This window comes from Lissotriton helveticus, chromosome 12, assembly GCF_964261635.1.
Source record: "Lissotriton helveticus chromosome 12, aLisHel1.1, whole genome shotgun sequence".
Lineage (NCBI taxonomy): Eukaryota > Metazoa > Chordata > Amphibia > Caudata > Salamandridae > Lissotriton > Lissotriton helveticus.
This window is the reverse complement of record NC_136073.1, coordinates 316,708,829-316,721,807: the sequence shown is the minus strand read 5'-3', so window position 1 is coordinate 316,721,807 and position 12,979 is coordinate 316,708,829. Positions and strand designations below refer to the sequence as shown.

Sequence of the window (12,979 nt, the reverse complement as noted above, 5' to 3'; positions counted from 1 at the left end):
TCAAAGATTGTCCAAAGAGTCAAGTATTCCTCTAAAGTCCATCGTGCATTCAAAGATCTTTGAATACATTTTGGTGTTGGCATTAAGCAGCTAAATTAGTTGATTTTAAATGTACTGTGTTTAATTTTTACCTTTTTTTTAAAAAGAAAACTATAACTATATTTGTGTGGATCTAGGAAGCTAAAATCTTGCCTGTAACAAAAACATGTTCATCGTAAATAGAATTAGTGGTGCTAAAATGCTATGGAATGCAAGATACAATTCTAGCAGAATTTGATTTTGTCCTGTTGCCTTTCCCAATGAAAGAAAACCAAATGAGTTGTAAGTCCCCACTTCAGATATATATGCCTCCCTCTTCTTCATTAGTCTCTTGAGTGTGTTGTTTTTGATAATATCTGTGAAATACTGAAGTGATAGATTCACTACCCAAGATCAAATTGATCATCATTTTAACATATTGATTGTATATTATTTCTGCTTTTTATTTTCTTCAGCTTTGACTGTAAATCCTCCACCCATTTGTTCACTTCATTTGAATGCTTTCAACCTTAACTCCTGTACCTTTTTTGCATTTTTTTCTTTGCATTCTTTTCTATTGCATATCGAAGGGTAGGCCCTCGCACAATAGCTAAGGGTATACTATACAACCGGAAGAGAGGCAAACCATAGGATAATATCCCAAAAAGCATTGAATATCAGGTTCATCCGCCATCTGTATTAAGAGTCCAATAAGAGTGAACAATCAAATGTCCATAGATTCTCCTTAGCTTTACGTTAACTACAGCTAATCAGTAGGATCAAAGATTGTGCTCTCATGTCATTTTGGGATTCAGCCGTGTTCAAACTATGCAACTAATTCCTTGGAGCATAAAATAAATCTAATTGGGAATACTGTTTATGTGGATAGGAGTAAAATGTATAGCTTGGGTCATTACCCTTCAGAAAGGGCCAGTTATCTACTAATCGATATATCTGCATGAGATGGATAATAGATACACAAACTTTCCTCATGCTATTAGGTCTGTTTTTACTAACCTTTCTAATCCTGCTTAATGGGCAGTCAAAATCCCCACAAATAATCATTTATCATTCTTACGTGGGGAGTTCTGTGCAAAAGAAAATGAATATATGTGATTCATCTGACCTAGGCCCATATATAGAGCAGACTATGATGAGCCCTTTGACGCCCGACAAATGTGAAATGTCACATCGGTCAATAGTATAGCTATTATACAAAGGACTTGCCATTACCAGCCAGACTCAATCAGTAAGCCATCTCAACAACTGACACATTCTGCTGGCTAGAGGTCACTATTTGATGCCCAGTGACTAAGGAATGTGGTATTTTGCATTGAAATTAGTTTCTTTTAAACACACTATTGATGCTGCTATTTATTTCACCTCATCTAGTCCATTTGTCCTTTGTGGGCCACATTGATTCCTTTTACATTTCATGGTTTTATATAGACTTCAGTCAAAACCATTTTAACCTTCAAAATCCTGATGCCTGTTTCATTTCCTGTAATTTCAATGAAGTAATTTAATCCTTTTCTTACCTTTTTCCTGATGATGGCCCTTCACTCCTCGGCTAACCAGTCCCTGCCGAACCTTTACCCCCACTCCCAAAGAAAAGAACATCCATTACCTGGCTGTGCTAAATTGAAAACAATTGGGTTCCCCTAACCTAGAGTCTGCCACTTGCCCCCATACTTTTTACTGCTTATCCCCCCCATTCCTACACTCAAATTGCAAACACCCATATGTGGAAACTGAACTGCTATAAATTGTGGAGAATCTATTAACTAACCCAGATTGTCTGTATTAGATATTTTGGTAATACCCTATTAGATTATGACTATCATTTCCACACATTCAGTAGTTCCTGTGCTTTAATCTCAGATGGGTAAAAATAAATCAGTTGACTCAACAATCTGCAGTACGTTATCCTCTTCATGTTTGGCTTGTGCCCCCTTATTTTGGAGGGAGGTGATCTTTTGCCTAAATCTGCAGAGCCTCACAGTGGTATTTTTGGCAGAAATCAGACCTAGTGAAAATAGAGCAATCTTTGACTTTATCAGGATTATTGGGACAAGCTTTGTGGAAGACCAAATGACGATAAAGAAAGTACCAAAACTGCTTTTGGTCTCTCTCTCTCTCTCTCTCTCTCTCTCTCTCTCTCTCTCTCTCCATAGTACTGTGTGGTTTTGCTGCATTCGGTGAGTTTGGCTTCTGTTGCCAAGGAAGATGATGAGCGTGCTGGATCTGCTTATCAAAATTACATTTGGTGAGTTCGGCAAAGGCTTGCTGAAAAATCTCGACAATAAACTTCCCCAGGACAGAAACTTCAGCACATTTCTTGATCCCCATGATTCATAGTTTATTCCACCTCTGTTGATTCCCTTGGTACTGATGCTTCATTGTATATTGACGAGCGACTTCTCATGGTCATCCACCGCTTGTGCTTTCTGTCCTGCCACTTTTTCAATCTCATCAGTCCTTACTGTGAACTGATTCTCCTCAGCGGTGTAAACTTTTACATACTTCACTATAGGCTTGAGATTATTGTTCTTGATAAGAATATAATGTCTGCATGTTTTATTGCTCTTGGTGATGAATAGCTTGTAGATTGCCTGAAGGATAGATCCCTCATCCAGTCACTGTTGGACCTCTGGCAGTGAATGAATGGCTTCCTTCTGCGATTTGCTGCTCAGGCCCCCCTATAGCAGGGTAGATTTCTGTCTGAGGTGTAAATGCAGATGCTGAATGACCTTATTTTCGTGTTTTCTCTCTCTTACTACCCTCATTATCCTCCCTGTCTTTTTTAGTTTCTACGAGAATATCAGAGACATTATTTTAGTTCCCCATGATTTCTCCAAATTTGGCTGAACATCCCCATACATGATGTAGCTTTTATGGTTAGTTCTCCATTGCTGAGATCGGTGACTGGCCCAAGTGAGCATGAAATAAATTGTTCCACAGACTGATTGGCGGCTGCCACAATGAGGAGGTGGTGTGAAATGTGCAGGGGGCGTAAGGGAGCGCGGGAGCGCACGGGGTTTAACAGTAAACATGTTTAATAAACTCTTACCTGGAGCTACGGCCGCCTCCTGTGTCACGTCTCGTTTTCTCTTCCTTGTCCCATGCTCCCAGCATACACTTGGAGAGACTCCCTGTGCAATCCTAACGCTGCTCTGAAGCTTTGAGAGCAATATGGGTATTGGTCTGAGGGGGCTGAAAAGACGCTTCTCTCAGACCAGGGAGTCTGCGCAATATCTCCAGCCTGCTGTCCAATGCAGCTGGGCTGGAGAAACCAAAGTGTGCTTGTGTGTTTGGCAGACCTGAGATGGCTAACCAAACCCCTATATGCACTCATAGAGTGCATATAGCCTCCTCCTCCCCCCTGCCACCCGTCCCTGAACGCACTGACTCAGAGTAGGCCAATGAAATAAAAAATGATTTAGGTAATCTTTTTATTTTTCACCTGTTGGCTTATAGCCAGTGGGGCGACTCTCCTCTGCCATTGCGAAGGACCAGCCCCTGCATAGACTCCTGGTTATCCAGCACCACTTTATCTTGTCCCAATGACTTACCGGAAGTATACCTTTAAGTCCTGTTGGTATTAGTGACTATCAGACTTTTTTTCTTCCAGGCATATCCCTTTCTGCCACTGAACCAGATATTGGTGTTGAGTGTTTGCTAATGATGTGTTTCCCAATAGCCTTGACATTGGTCTTCCCATCTTTAAGGAGGATGCACAGGAGCTGCATGTTTTAGTTGGGGTCTGTTGCCACCTTTGTAGGTACCTGTATTATTCATCCCTCCGAATTCCCCCATAGCATTCACAGTAGTACTAATGTCCTCGATTTTATCAAACAGTTGATTCACTGTTGCTTTAGCATATCCAATACATAACCTGCTACATCCCTCGAATTAGTTCAGTTCCACTGATTCCTATGTCCTAATTAGACAGCAGCAATTGTTTCTCACATGGTTTGATTCAATTTTTATACCCTTGCTGTTTGGGTTTCCTGCTAAATGCAGCACTTTACCTGACCTGACCTATCCCTCTGTGATGGTAGTTCTGTTCGGTCATCTTTACATATTATATTTATTTGCTCCTTTTGTTAAATACCCAGAAGAATGTTTTTATTGCCAATTCTCAAAGTTTTTACATTTTCCCGTCGTAGACCAGCTTTGTGATGTTTACAATTACATAACTCTTTGATTAGTTGCTTGGTTGCCTCTTTTATTTGACAACTTATTTAATTAAGTAAAAGTGTAATATTGTAATTCTATATATACCTATAGATGTAATATTGTTGCAGTATGAACAGGGGCGGCTCTAGGCTCATGGTGGCCCTGGGCAGGGAGCGTAGATAGGGGGCCCTGGAAGAGGGGGTCCGAGCGGGGCGGAGCGCGGAGGCCACTAAAGAGGGGGGGGGCAGGGTGTTTGGAAGTGGAACAGACCCGTAGGCTGCCGCAAATATGTATCCAACCTCAGAGAATTATTATATTAAGGATATATATTGGCGTGGTGGCCCCTGGGGTTTGGTGACCCTGTGCAGGTGCACAGCTTGCACATGCCTAAGGCCGCCCCTGGTATGAATTGTAGGTATTGTGTATGCTTTACACTGATTGTATATTGAAACTTTTATGCTTCAGAAATGCGGCGAATAAAAATATTTGTGATTGATTTACTTGGAGAGTAAAGAACATTAGTTGTCTTGTTGCTGGTCTTTACTGCTTGTCGCTCCTATTGGAGGTACATTAGCTCCTCTCCAGGGGAAGCTGGCACATATGTGCACCGGAGGGACGGGAAGGCGGGCAACTAAGTGGTGGGTGGGTGAATTGGTGCATGCATGCAGGCAAGGCGAGTAGCAAATAATAAATAATAAAGTCACATACCTTGCCTGTTGTACATCCGACGTCCTCTTCGGTCCCTGCTCTGTCGGCTCTGCTGGCTCCAGACTCCTGGAAGTTCCACTAACCAATCCTGGCGCTCCTCTCACTGGCATGAGATCAGCACCAGGATTGGATGGAGCGTCCTGGCTGGACATTCCTTCAGGCCCTTTAGGCATGTGCTTGGTCTCCACCCAGCTGGCTAAGCCACCTGAGTGGAGAGATGCAGAGTGTGCATGTCACTTTGGCCGTTCAAGAGGACCGGCCAATGTAACATTTGCACTTTAGTGTCCTCCAGTTGAACACGCTCTCACTAATCCCGGCTGCAGCGCTGCTACACATGAAAAATTAAATGGCAATGGAATTATTTCATTGCCATTTTATTTTTCATGTTTAGCACCGCAGCAGGCGGTGGTGCAATGCCCCCTCGCCACGACATCGCTGTTGGTCCTCTCCCTACTGGTCTCCATATTTCTTCCTGCCAGAAGCTGCATTAGGGAGTTAAGTATTGGGAAAAGACATTGGCGCTAGGGCTGCGGATCTTAAAGGGGGCACATATTGGTGGATCATTCTTGCCTCAGACCCCGGTCCCCTCCCACGTGCAGCCAGTCCGCTTTCCTTTTTTAGTTAGTTTCAGTTTTCACTGTTGCCTCCACCAGTAACCAACGAAATGTCGACCATGCCGGCCAGAGCAAAAAAACTGTCACATCCCAGTGCACAAATCTATGCATTACAAAACTGGCAGAACTAACCCTTGCACATCAATTTCTTCAATTCGATCTGTCGCACTTGCTCAAACACATTTGTCAGACGTGATGCGCAGTAAAATGTTTCATGGTAATCATGGGCTCACACTGACAAAGAAAATTATCAGTTCGACTGATACATTTAATAATGTGACCCTCCTTGTAATGTAGTGTTTAAAGTCGTTGCTCTTTTGTCAGGCTGTGAATGTATATTGTTCTTTATTGACAGATAATGAAGGAAGTTCGCCGAGCACTGTGCAATGCATCAGCAGATGACAGCAAGCTCCTACTGCTCAGTGCTGTCGGGAGCGTCTTCTGCAGTGGCCTAGATTACACTTATCTCATTGGCAGGTTGTCTAGTGACAGGAGAAAGGAGAGCGCTCGCATTGCGGAATCTATAAGGTGATCCACCCTTGCATGCTATTACTTTTCGGAATTCTGTACAGCTCTTTGAGACCGTAAAGCCTTGGACCTTTTCTTGGTATAAAATGTTTCAGTTAATTTGTTCTTTCTTTAATTTGCCATCAAGAAATATTTAAAAAGTTCAAAAGCACAATTTTCACATGTATTTTTAATGCATAACGTACCACACCTCAGCAGAAAATACAATATTTTGTTTTTGTTTTTTATTAGTGGTGACGATTTGGTACAAAAAAAAGCACTGCTCAAGGCGCAATCAATCATATTATGAAAGAGTAGGTGCCTTCAAGAGAGCTCCACTTAAGACCTTTTGTCTCATATTTGTGTTTCTAAGAGTGAAGCCGGCTCAAATGGAGAAAATCCTTCTACCAGTTGACTACCCCATATTCACAATCACCTCCAGGATTATGCATGTGAATTTATGTGGTTTTCCGATATCCATTTTTGAGGAAGTGTTAGTATAACTCACAGTATAGGCACCCAATGTACAAACTGCACAGTGATGCAAAGCTGTGTCAGCCCTGCAAGTATTTAAATGTGTGAGTTGCAGATGACCGCATATTGCAATGGCGTTCGTTTAACTCACTGAGCTATCCTGCAGTAGTTGTTAGTTAACGGACCATCCCATTTCACAAATTGAAAGCCTCAAGGTTGTAACAAAAGCGTGCTCCATTCCAATCCATATTAGAGGAATAAAAGTAGTTGACATCATAAAAGCAAAAATACTTTTTATAGGTGAAGCAGGAGTCCAGCATTCATGTGGGACATTGCACTACTCTTGGAAAAGTGTGGTCGACTTAAAAGCCTTTCTGCAGTACTTCAAAATAGCAATGTTTCTCAATGTATATATAATGGAAGGTGGAATGTATCAACTAATAAATATTACTGTAATAAGCATTAGCATGTATCCAATTGTAATATTGCTGTCCTTACCTTTGCAATTAACATGTTGAAAATGTGATGTTTTTATCAATGTTTTTTCCTACCAGATTCCGTGTATTGTGGCATGAGAGAGGCAAACAAGCCATGGCAAAGCCGATTGGTTTCGCCATTAGGACCTATTGGCTCTGCCAATGTGTTTTAGCACTGCTGTACAACATCCCCGATGCTGTGAATCATGGCGAAAGAGTACATTTAAAAAGGGCGCTATGACTATGCCTACAAAATTCCACGTGCTGCAGCAACAAATGTTGGATACCAGAGCTCTACACAATTCCACAAGCGCTTTTTATTTAACAAAATAACGTTGGAATAGAAAGTCTTTTTTTTTTAAGTGCAAGGTGAAATACTGTTTTTTTTTAGGGGGGTGCAGGTGGGGGAATCAACACTGAGGGCGGACAAGAAACAGAAGTCGAAGCAACATGGAGTGGGGGTGGAAATAACATAAAGGGGGAATGAGATGGAAGCAATATAGAGAGTGAGGGAAGCAACAGTGGTGAGAAAGAGGAACATGGAGTGTGGGGGGTGGAAACAACACAAAGGGCGAAGGAGAGGGAAACAATACAGGGGGTGAGAGAAGCAACAGTGGTGAGAAAGAGGAACATGGAGTGTGGGGGTGGAAACAACACAAAGGGCGAAGGAGAGGGAAACAATACAGGGGGTGAGAGAAGCAACAGTGGTGAGAAAGAGGAACATGGAGTGCAGGGGTGTAAGAGAAGCAGATGGACTAGAGCGAGGAATGTGGAGCTTCTGGGAGAAGAACCCGGGCAAGAAAGCAACAATGTCTGAAAAACATAGAGTTGGAAATATTGCGTCGTTTTTATTAAATTAAGTGGGTAGTTATTTATTTTTTTTGTTTAATAAAGCAAAATATATATTTGTATTTATAATTTGAATGTATTAACCTGTTACAATTATTTTAACTTTAGAGAAGTGCATTTTTTAAGTAGATGGTTGTATTGTTTATAGGAGAAAAAGGAGCATAATGTATTTCGTATCTAAAATGCAATGTTTTTAAAAGTTAGGTTTAACAATAAAGAAAACAATTACATTAATTTTGCAATTATTTAATATTGCATAATATATTTTGTTTTCAAATTATTTATTTGAAAATACATTAACAATAAACATATTTTAGAAATATTTTAGAAAGTAAACCTATTAGTAGTTGGTGTGTTAACGGATTTCTAAGTTTAATTTTGAGTATGATTCAAATACTTAAAAAAACAATAAAATTAAAAATGTAATCATACATTTCAATGTGTGTAAAATTGTAATTGTATTTACTAATTTATTTTTATATAATAAAGATAGAATATTCATTATTGGATTATATATTTAAATACGTTTTTTTTATTAAATTGTATTTAGTTTATATATTATGTGATTTAAATATTTATTTTTTATTAAGTATTTCTTTAACTGTCATGAGAATAGTAAATGTAATTCCTTTAAAGTCCAACACCTTCCCCAGTATAGCTTAGATTGGTTTGGGAATAGTAAATATAACCTCTTTAGTGCCAAGCTCCTTCCCCAACATTCCTTAGATTGGTGCGGGAATATTAAATGTAGGCCTTTAAAAGTCCAACAACTTTTCCAGTGCAGCTTAGATTGAAGCAGAAATAATACATTTAACCCCTTGAAAGTCCAACTCAGTTTGGAGTGATAACAATAAACACAATCCCTTCATGGTCTAACCTTTTCCCCAGTGTACTGTATATTGGAGTGGGGCTAATAGGTCTAACACCTCTAAAGTCCAACGCCTTCTCCAGTGTGTCTTAAATTGGAGTGGGAATAGTGAATGTAACCTATTCAGTGTCCAACACTTTGCCCAGTGTAGTCTGGATTGGAGTGGGAATAATAAATGTACCCCATTCATGTCCAGTACTTAACCCAATGTAGGCTAGATTTGAGTTGGAATGGTAAATGTAATACCTTTTAAGTCCAGCATCTTCCCCAATGTAGATTAGATTGGAGCGAGAATAGTAAGTGTAATGTTTTATATGTATAGTATGTTTCACTGTAGCATAAATTGTAATGAGAATAACATACAGTATTTATATACTGTCGCTATTTTTTGTAATGTTGGATTGCGTTATATTACTAGTTTGTTCTTATAAAGAACATATACACATTCCTTTTTTAATAATAGTTTTATATAGGAAAAAGAATTGTCAGACATATAAGTATAATTTTACATTTCTTTTTAACTTTTTAATGATTGTATTAGTGTTTTTTTTAAATAACTATTTGTGCCCACACCTTATATTGCAGTAAATGGTTTTCAACATCATTTTTTATTTTCTTTCTCAACAAGTACATTTTATTTTTTACCTCAACATTTTTATATATTTTTATAAAAATGTATAATTAATATATATTGATACCTACTGTAAATTATTTTGTAATACTTTGTAATATTTTTTTAAGCATTTTTCCACATGTACAGTGTTTACAAATGTATTATTACATATTTACATTTGTTGTAATCTAAACTAAATTGTAACATTTATTTTATATTATCCAATGGTTTCTATACATGGATAGTATTTTTTTTAAATTCATTTAGGGTCCATTCTTTTCACTGCTATCTTCCTTTTCAAATAATTTTAATTTTATTTCGGGCTATTTGGGGTTCCTGTTGGTCACTGGTGCCTATTGCTGCTCAACATTTGGGTACAACTAACTTTAAGCTACATTTTGGGTGCTGGCGTATGTAATTAGGGTAGATAGAGTAAAATGAGTGCAGTTTTGTTACAGTTTGTAGATATTTGTTATGTTGCGGTTTGAGTTTTCGTAATGCAGTAGGCCTTACTGTGGTATATGTACTGTAATGTGGTATATTTCTTATTTATATTATCTGTTTTTGTATTGCAGTGAATGTTACAGTAGAATTTATGAAGTATGGGATATTTGTGTTGTGCAGGTTTGTATATTGTGTTTTTATACAGGTTATTCGATGGGCAGGTGGATTTTCCCTATCTTTGAGATGTTTTTTTTATTAAAGGAAATAAGGTTGGTTATATCTTAAGCAACACTTAGGAGTTTACAATGTCGGTCGGAAACTCTTCCGACCGAATCAGTTTCGGAATAGTTTCTGTCCGAATCGGGTTCTGCGAGTCCGATCGACCGATTACTATGCTTCTGAACATTGTTCAGTTAGACTTGCGTTGACTTCAATGGGAACCTGTGTTCCGAACGAGAACACAGGCTCCCACTGAAAAAAGGAGTGGTTCAGGAAAACCTTTCACCCTGTTGCGGGTTCAACATGGTGCCTGCCACACTGTGCATATTTGGAAAGAGGGGTAACACCTCAGCCTACAGGTGATGGGGGGCCTGCTACCGACCCCCAAAGTCATATTCCAACAGCCGTTTTTTGTTGGGCGGACTGATTCAGGACGTCTGTCAGAATCGTCCCTGGTAATTGCACGGTCGGAAACCGTGAAAATAGAGCTGTACAATTCGGCTCCGAACGACTCAGGCTGTCCGAATGCCGATAAGAACCGAATCGGACAGCTTGAACGGTTTCCTTGCATCGTAATCCGTTGGTGGGAAATGTGTCCGAATCGGTCGGAAACATAGGTTCTGAATCGGATTTGGAGAATAAGAATACCGTTTGCAGACTTTATGACTCACATTGTAATTGGTCCCTTGATGTTGCTAATTTTTAAGTTTTTATGCAGCATTTTTTTACATTAGATTTTTCTGTATTTGTATGGGTTCAAAATCTGTGGTTTCATCTGTGCGGATGTGTTTTTATATTTTTAATATTAGCATATTTTGGGCTAATTTGTAACCATTTTGATGGATTGATTTTTTTTGTGTGCACTTATTCAAGATCATGGACTTCTAAACTGTAAGTTATATTTAGTTTATATTCGTGCGCCGCCATGCGCACTTTTCTGATCAATAATTGTATTGCAAATGTTGCAGGGATATTATCAATGAAGTCATAGAAGATGCCATGAATTATGTAATATATGGGGTAATAAACAGTGCATGGTGAGGGCATGAGTTACCTAAGGGAGCAAGTTATAGTTACTTGAGATAACTATAACTGGTGGATTGTTGTTGTTTTTTATTGTTTAACCTGTTGACTGTGGCACAAATTCTGCCGCGGTGCAGATGATTTATGGAGTGGGCGTGTTTCGGACAGCCCCCGGTTGTGATCCGCACAAGCCCACTGTGACGTCGAGGCCGTCCGATGCACCAAACGGGTTAAAATGGAATGTTGTTATTGAACATTTTACCTAACTATAACCTTTTGGGTTTTTCCAGTGAATTTCTGGCGTTTTTTTTTTTTTATAACATAAATTAATATTTTATCACCATATGTAAATCCGAGGCCTCGCCAAGAACTTCCTTTGACCATGTGTGGCAAGGGTTTTGGCTGCAGGGCCTGTGGCCAGCCCCCCACATGCATCCAACCCCCAGAAAGGCAGCTAAACCCAGGTAAAAAGAGTAATGCTCCAGTGGAGGGACATACAGAAATAGAGGAGGTAAAGACCACACAAGCTGACAAATAAAAAACAAGCAAATTAGTCACATGGGTAAAAATGGTCTGGTTCTATGCTGACTGCAAGCAGACAGTTGGTTTATTTACCAACAGACATCTTGTGCTATCTTGTTGGTAAGAACTAAAATGTGTGTGTCTCACAGAACAAAATGCTTTTGTCCACACTCTTGTGTTTTTTGGTCATTATTGTAGGCTACATTAGCATAGATGATTCAACGAGTTGAACACTCGCCACTGAAGTAGTGATCAGTTGGTCACAAGTTTGAATCCCCTTCCATTCTTTGAGGTGATATACCCGAGTAAAATAAATGTGGTAAAAGTAACACCTGCTATTTACAGTGCTTAGAAATGCATGTGTGTGGGATGAAGCACTTTATAAAAGCATGTCTTTACTATATTTTGTTTGGCATGATCTACTGGGGATTTTTTTTTATCTGTGATTGATGAATACCTTTTTGTGATGCTTGTTTGTGGCTGGGAGTACTTCTTGATTTTAAAGTAATTTTGTAATGTTTTGAAAGCACAATGTTGTTGTCTTTCACTTAAACTATACCAAATCCGCAGCTGCTACACTAGTCCTGTTATCACGCCATTGTAATGCTGAACTTGCATCCAGAGAGCTTTGTGAAATGAGCCTATGAGGTTTTAAGCTCCCATCCATCGTGGAGAAATTTTGGTTTAAGTTGCTCAGCAAGAGTCGAAGGAAGGGTGGCGATGTGGGCAATGGCTAGAGCAGCCTACTTTAGAACGTGAAGAACCACCTTCAAGTACACCATTGGTTCAGCATTCTGGCCAAATCACTTACTCTCTCCCGGGCAGCTCCTCAACGCATGTTTGCCACTCTGAATTAGGGTTACCCTATATAACAGAACTAATACAAATCCAACCGGTCCTATTGTGGCATTGGATATGGACGTCCACAAACACTTCTGTCTATCGTGACATCATAAAAGATAGCCTTAAGTTAGAAAAGGCATTGGACATCCCATGGTTAAAATACATAAAGAATTTCATGAATGATCTTGGCCATTCTGAATACTTTGATGACCCAGCCTCTATAACCTCCATTAGCATAAAAGACTTTAAAGTAAACCGCATGACGCACTTGGAGAAAAACAGATTCACAGCTGAGGCATTGAAACCATTGGTACAGTCCAATCAACTAGTACTTACCACTTACAGTATGCCGCCATATCTAAAATTCACATTGAGTGGTTATGAAAGGCTGGTATTGACACTCTTCAGACTTGGGATATTCCATCATTTAGTTAGTTTCCCAGTGTTAGACCTGGTACCATTGGCATGAGTCTCCCTTCCTTTTTTTACCAATTGCCTCCTCTGTTTTTAATATGTTCTGCTGGTTTAGATGCGTTGGGCACTGTGCCACTGCTATTCAGTGCCACAGTGCAAGTGCTCCCTATTATAAATTTGAGTATTGATTAGTAACTCCATGATTGGC

General features: G+C 39.5%; 1 protein-coding gene across 1 annotated transcript in view; it reads left to right on the top strand.

The window, feature by feature from the left end:
• Positions 1-12,979, top strand: part of LOC144798478 (chromodomain Y-like protein 2) — a 593,287-nt gene that overhangs the window by 393,045 nt on the left and 187,263 nt on the right. Inside the window, exon 4 of the mRNA XM_078669376.1 lies at positions 5,875-6,047. Within this exon, the coding sequence (XP_078525502.1) occupies positions 5,875-6,047 (173 nt within the window). The remainder of the gene's footprint in view (positions 1-5,874; positions 6,048-12,979) is intronic.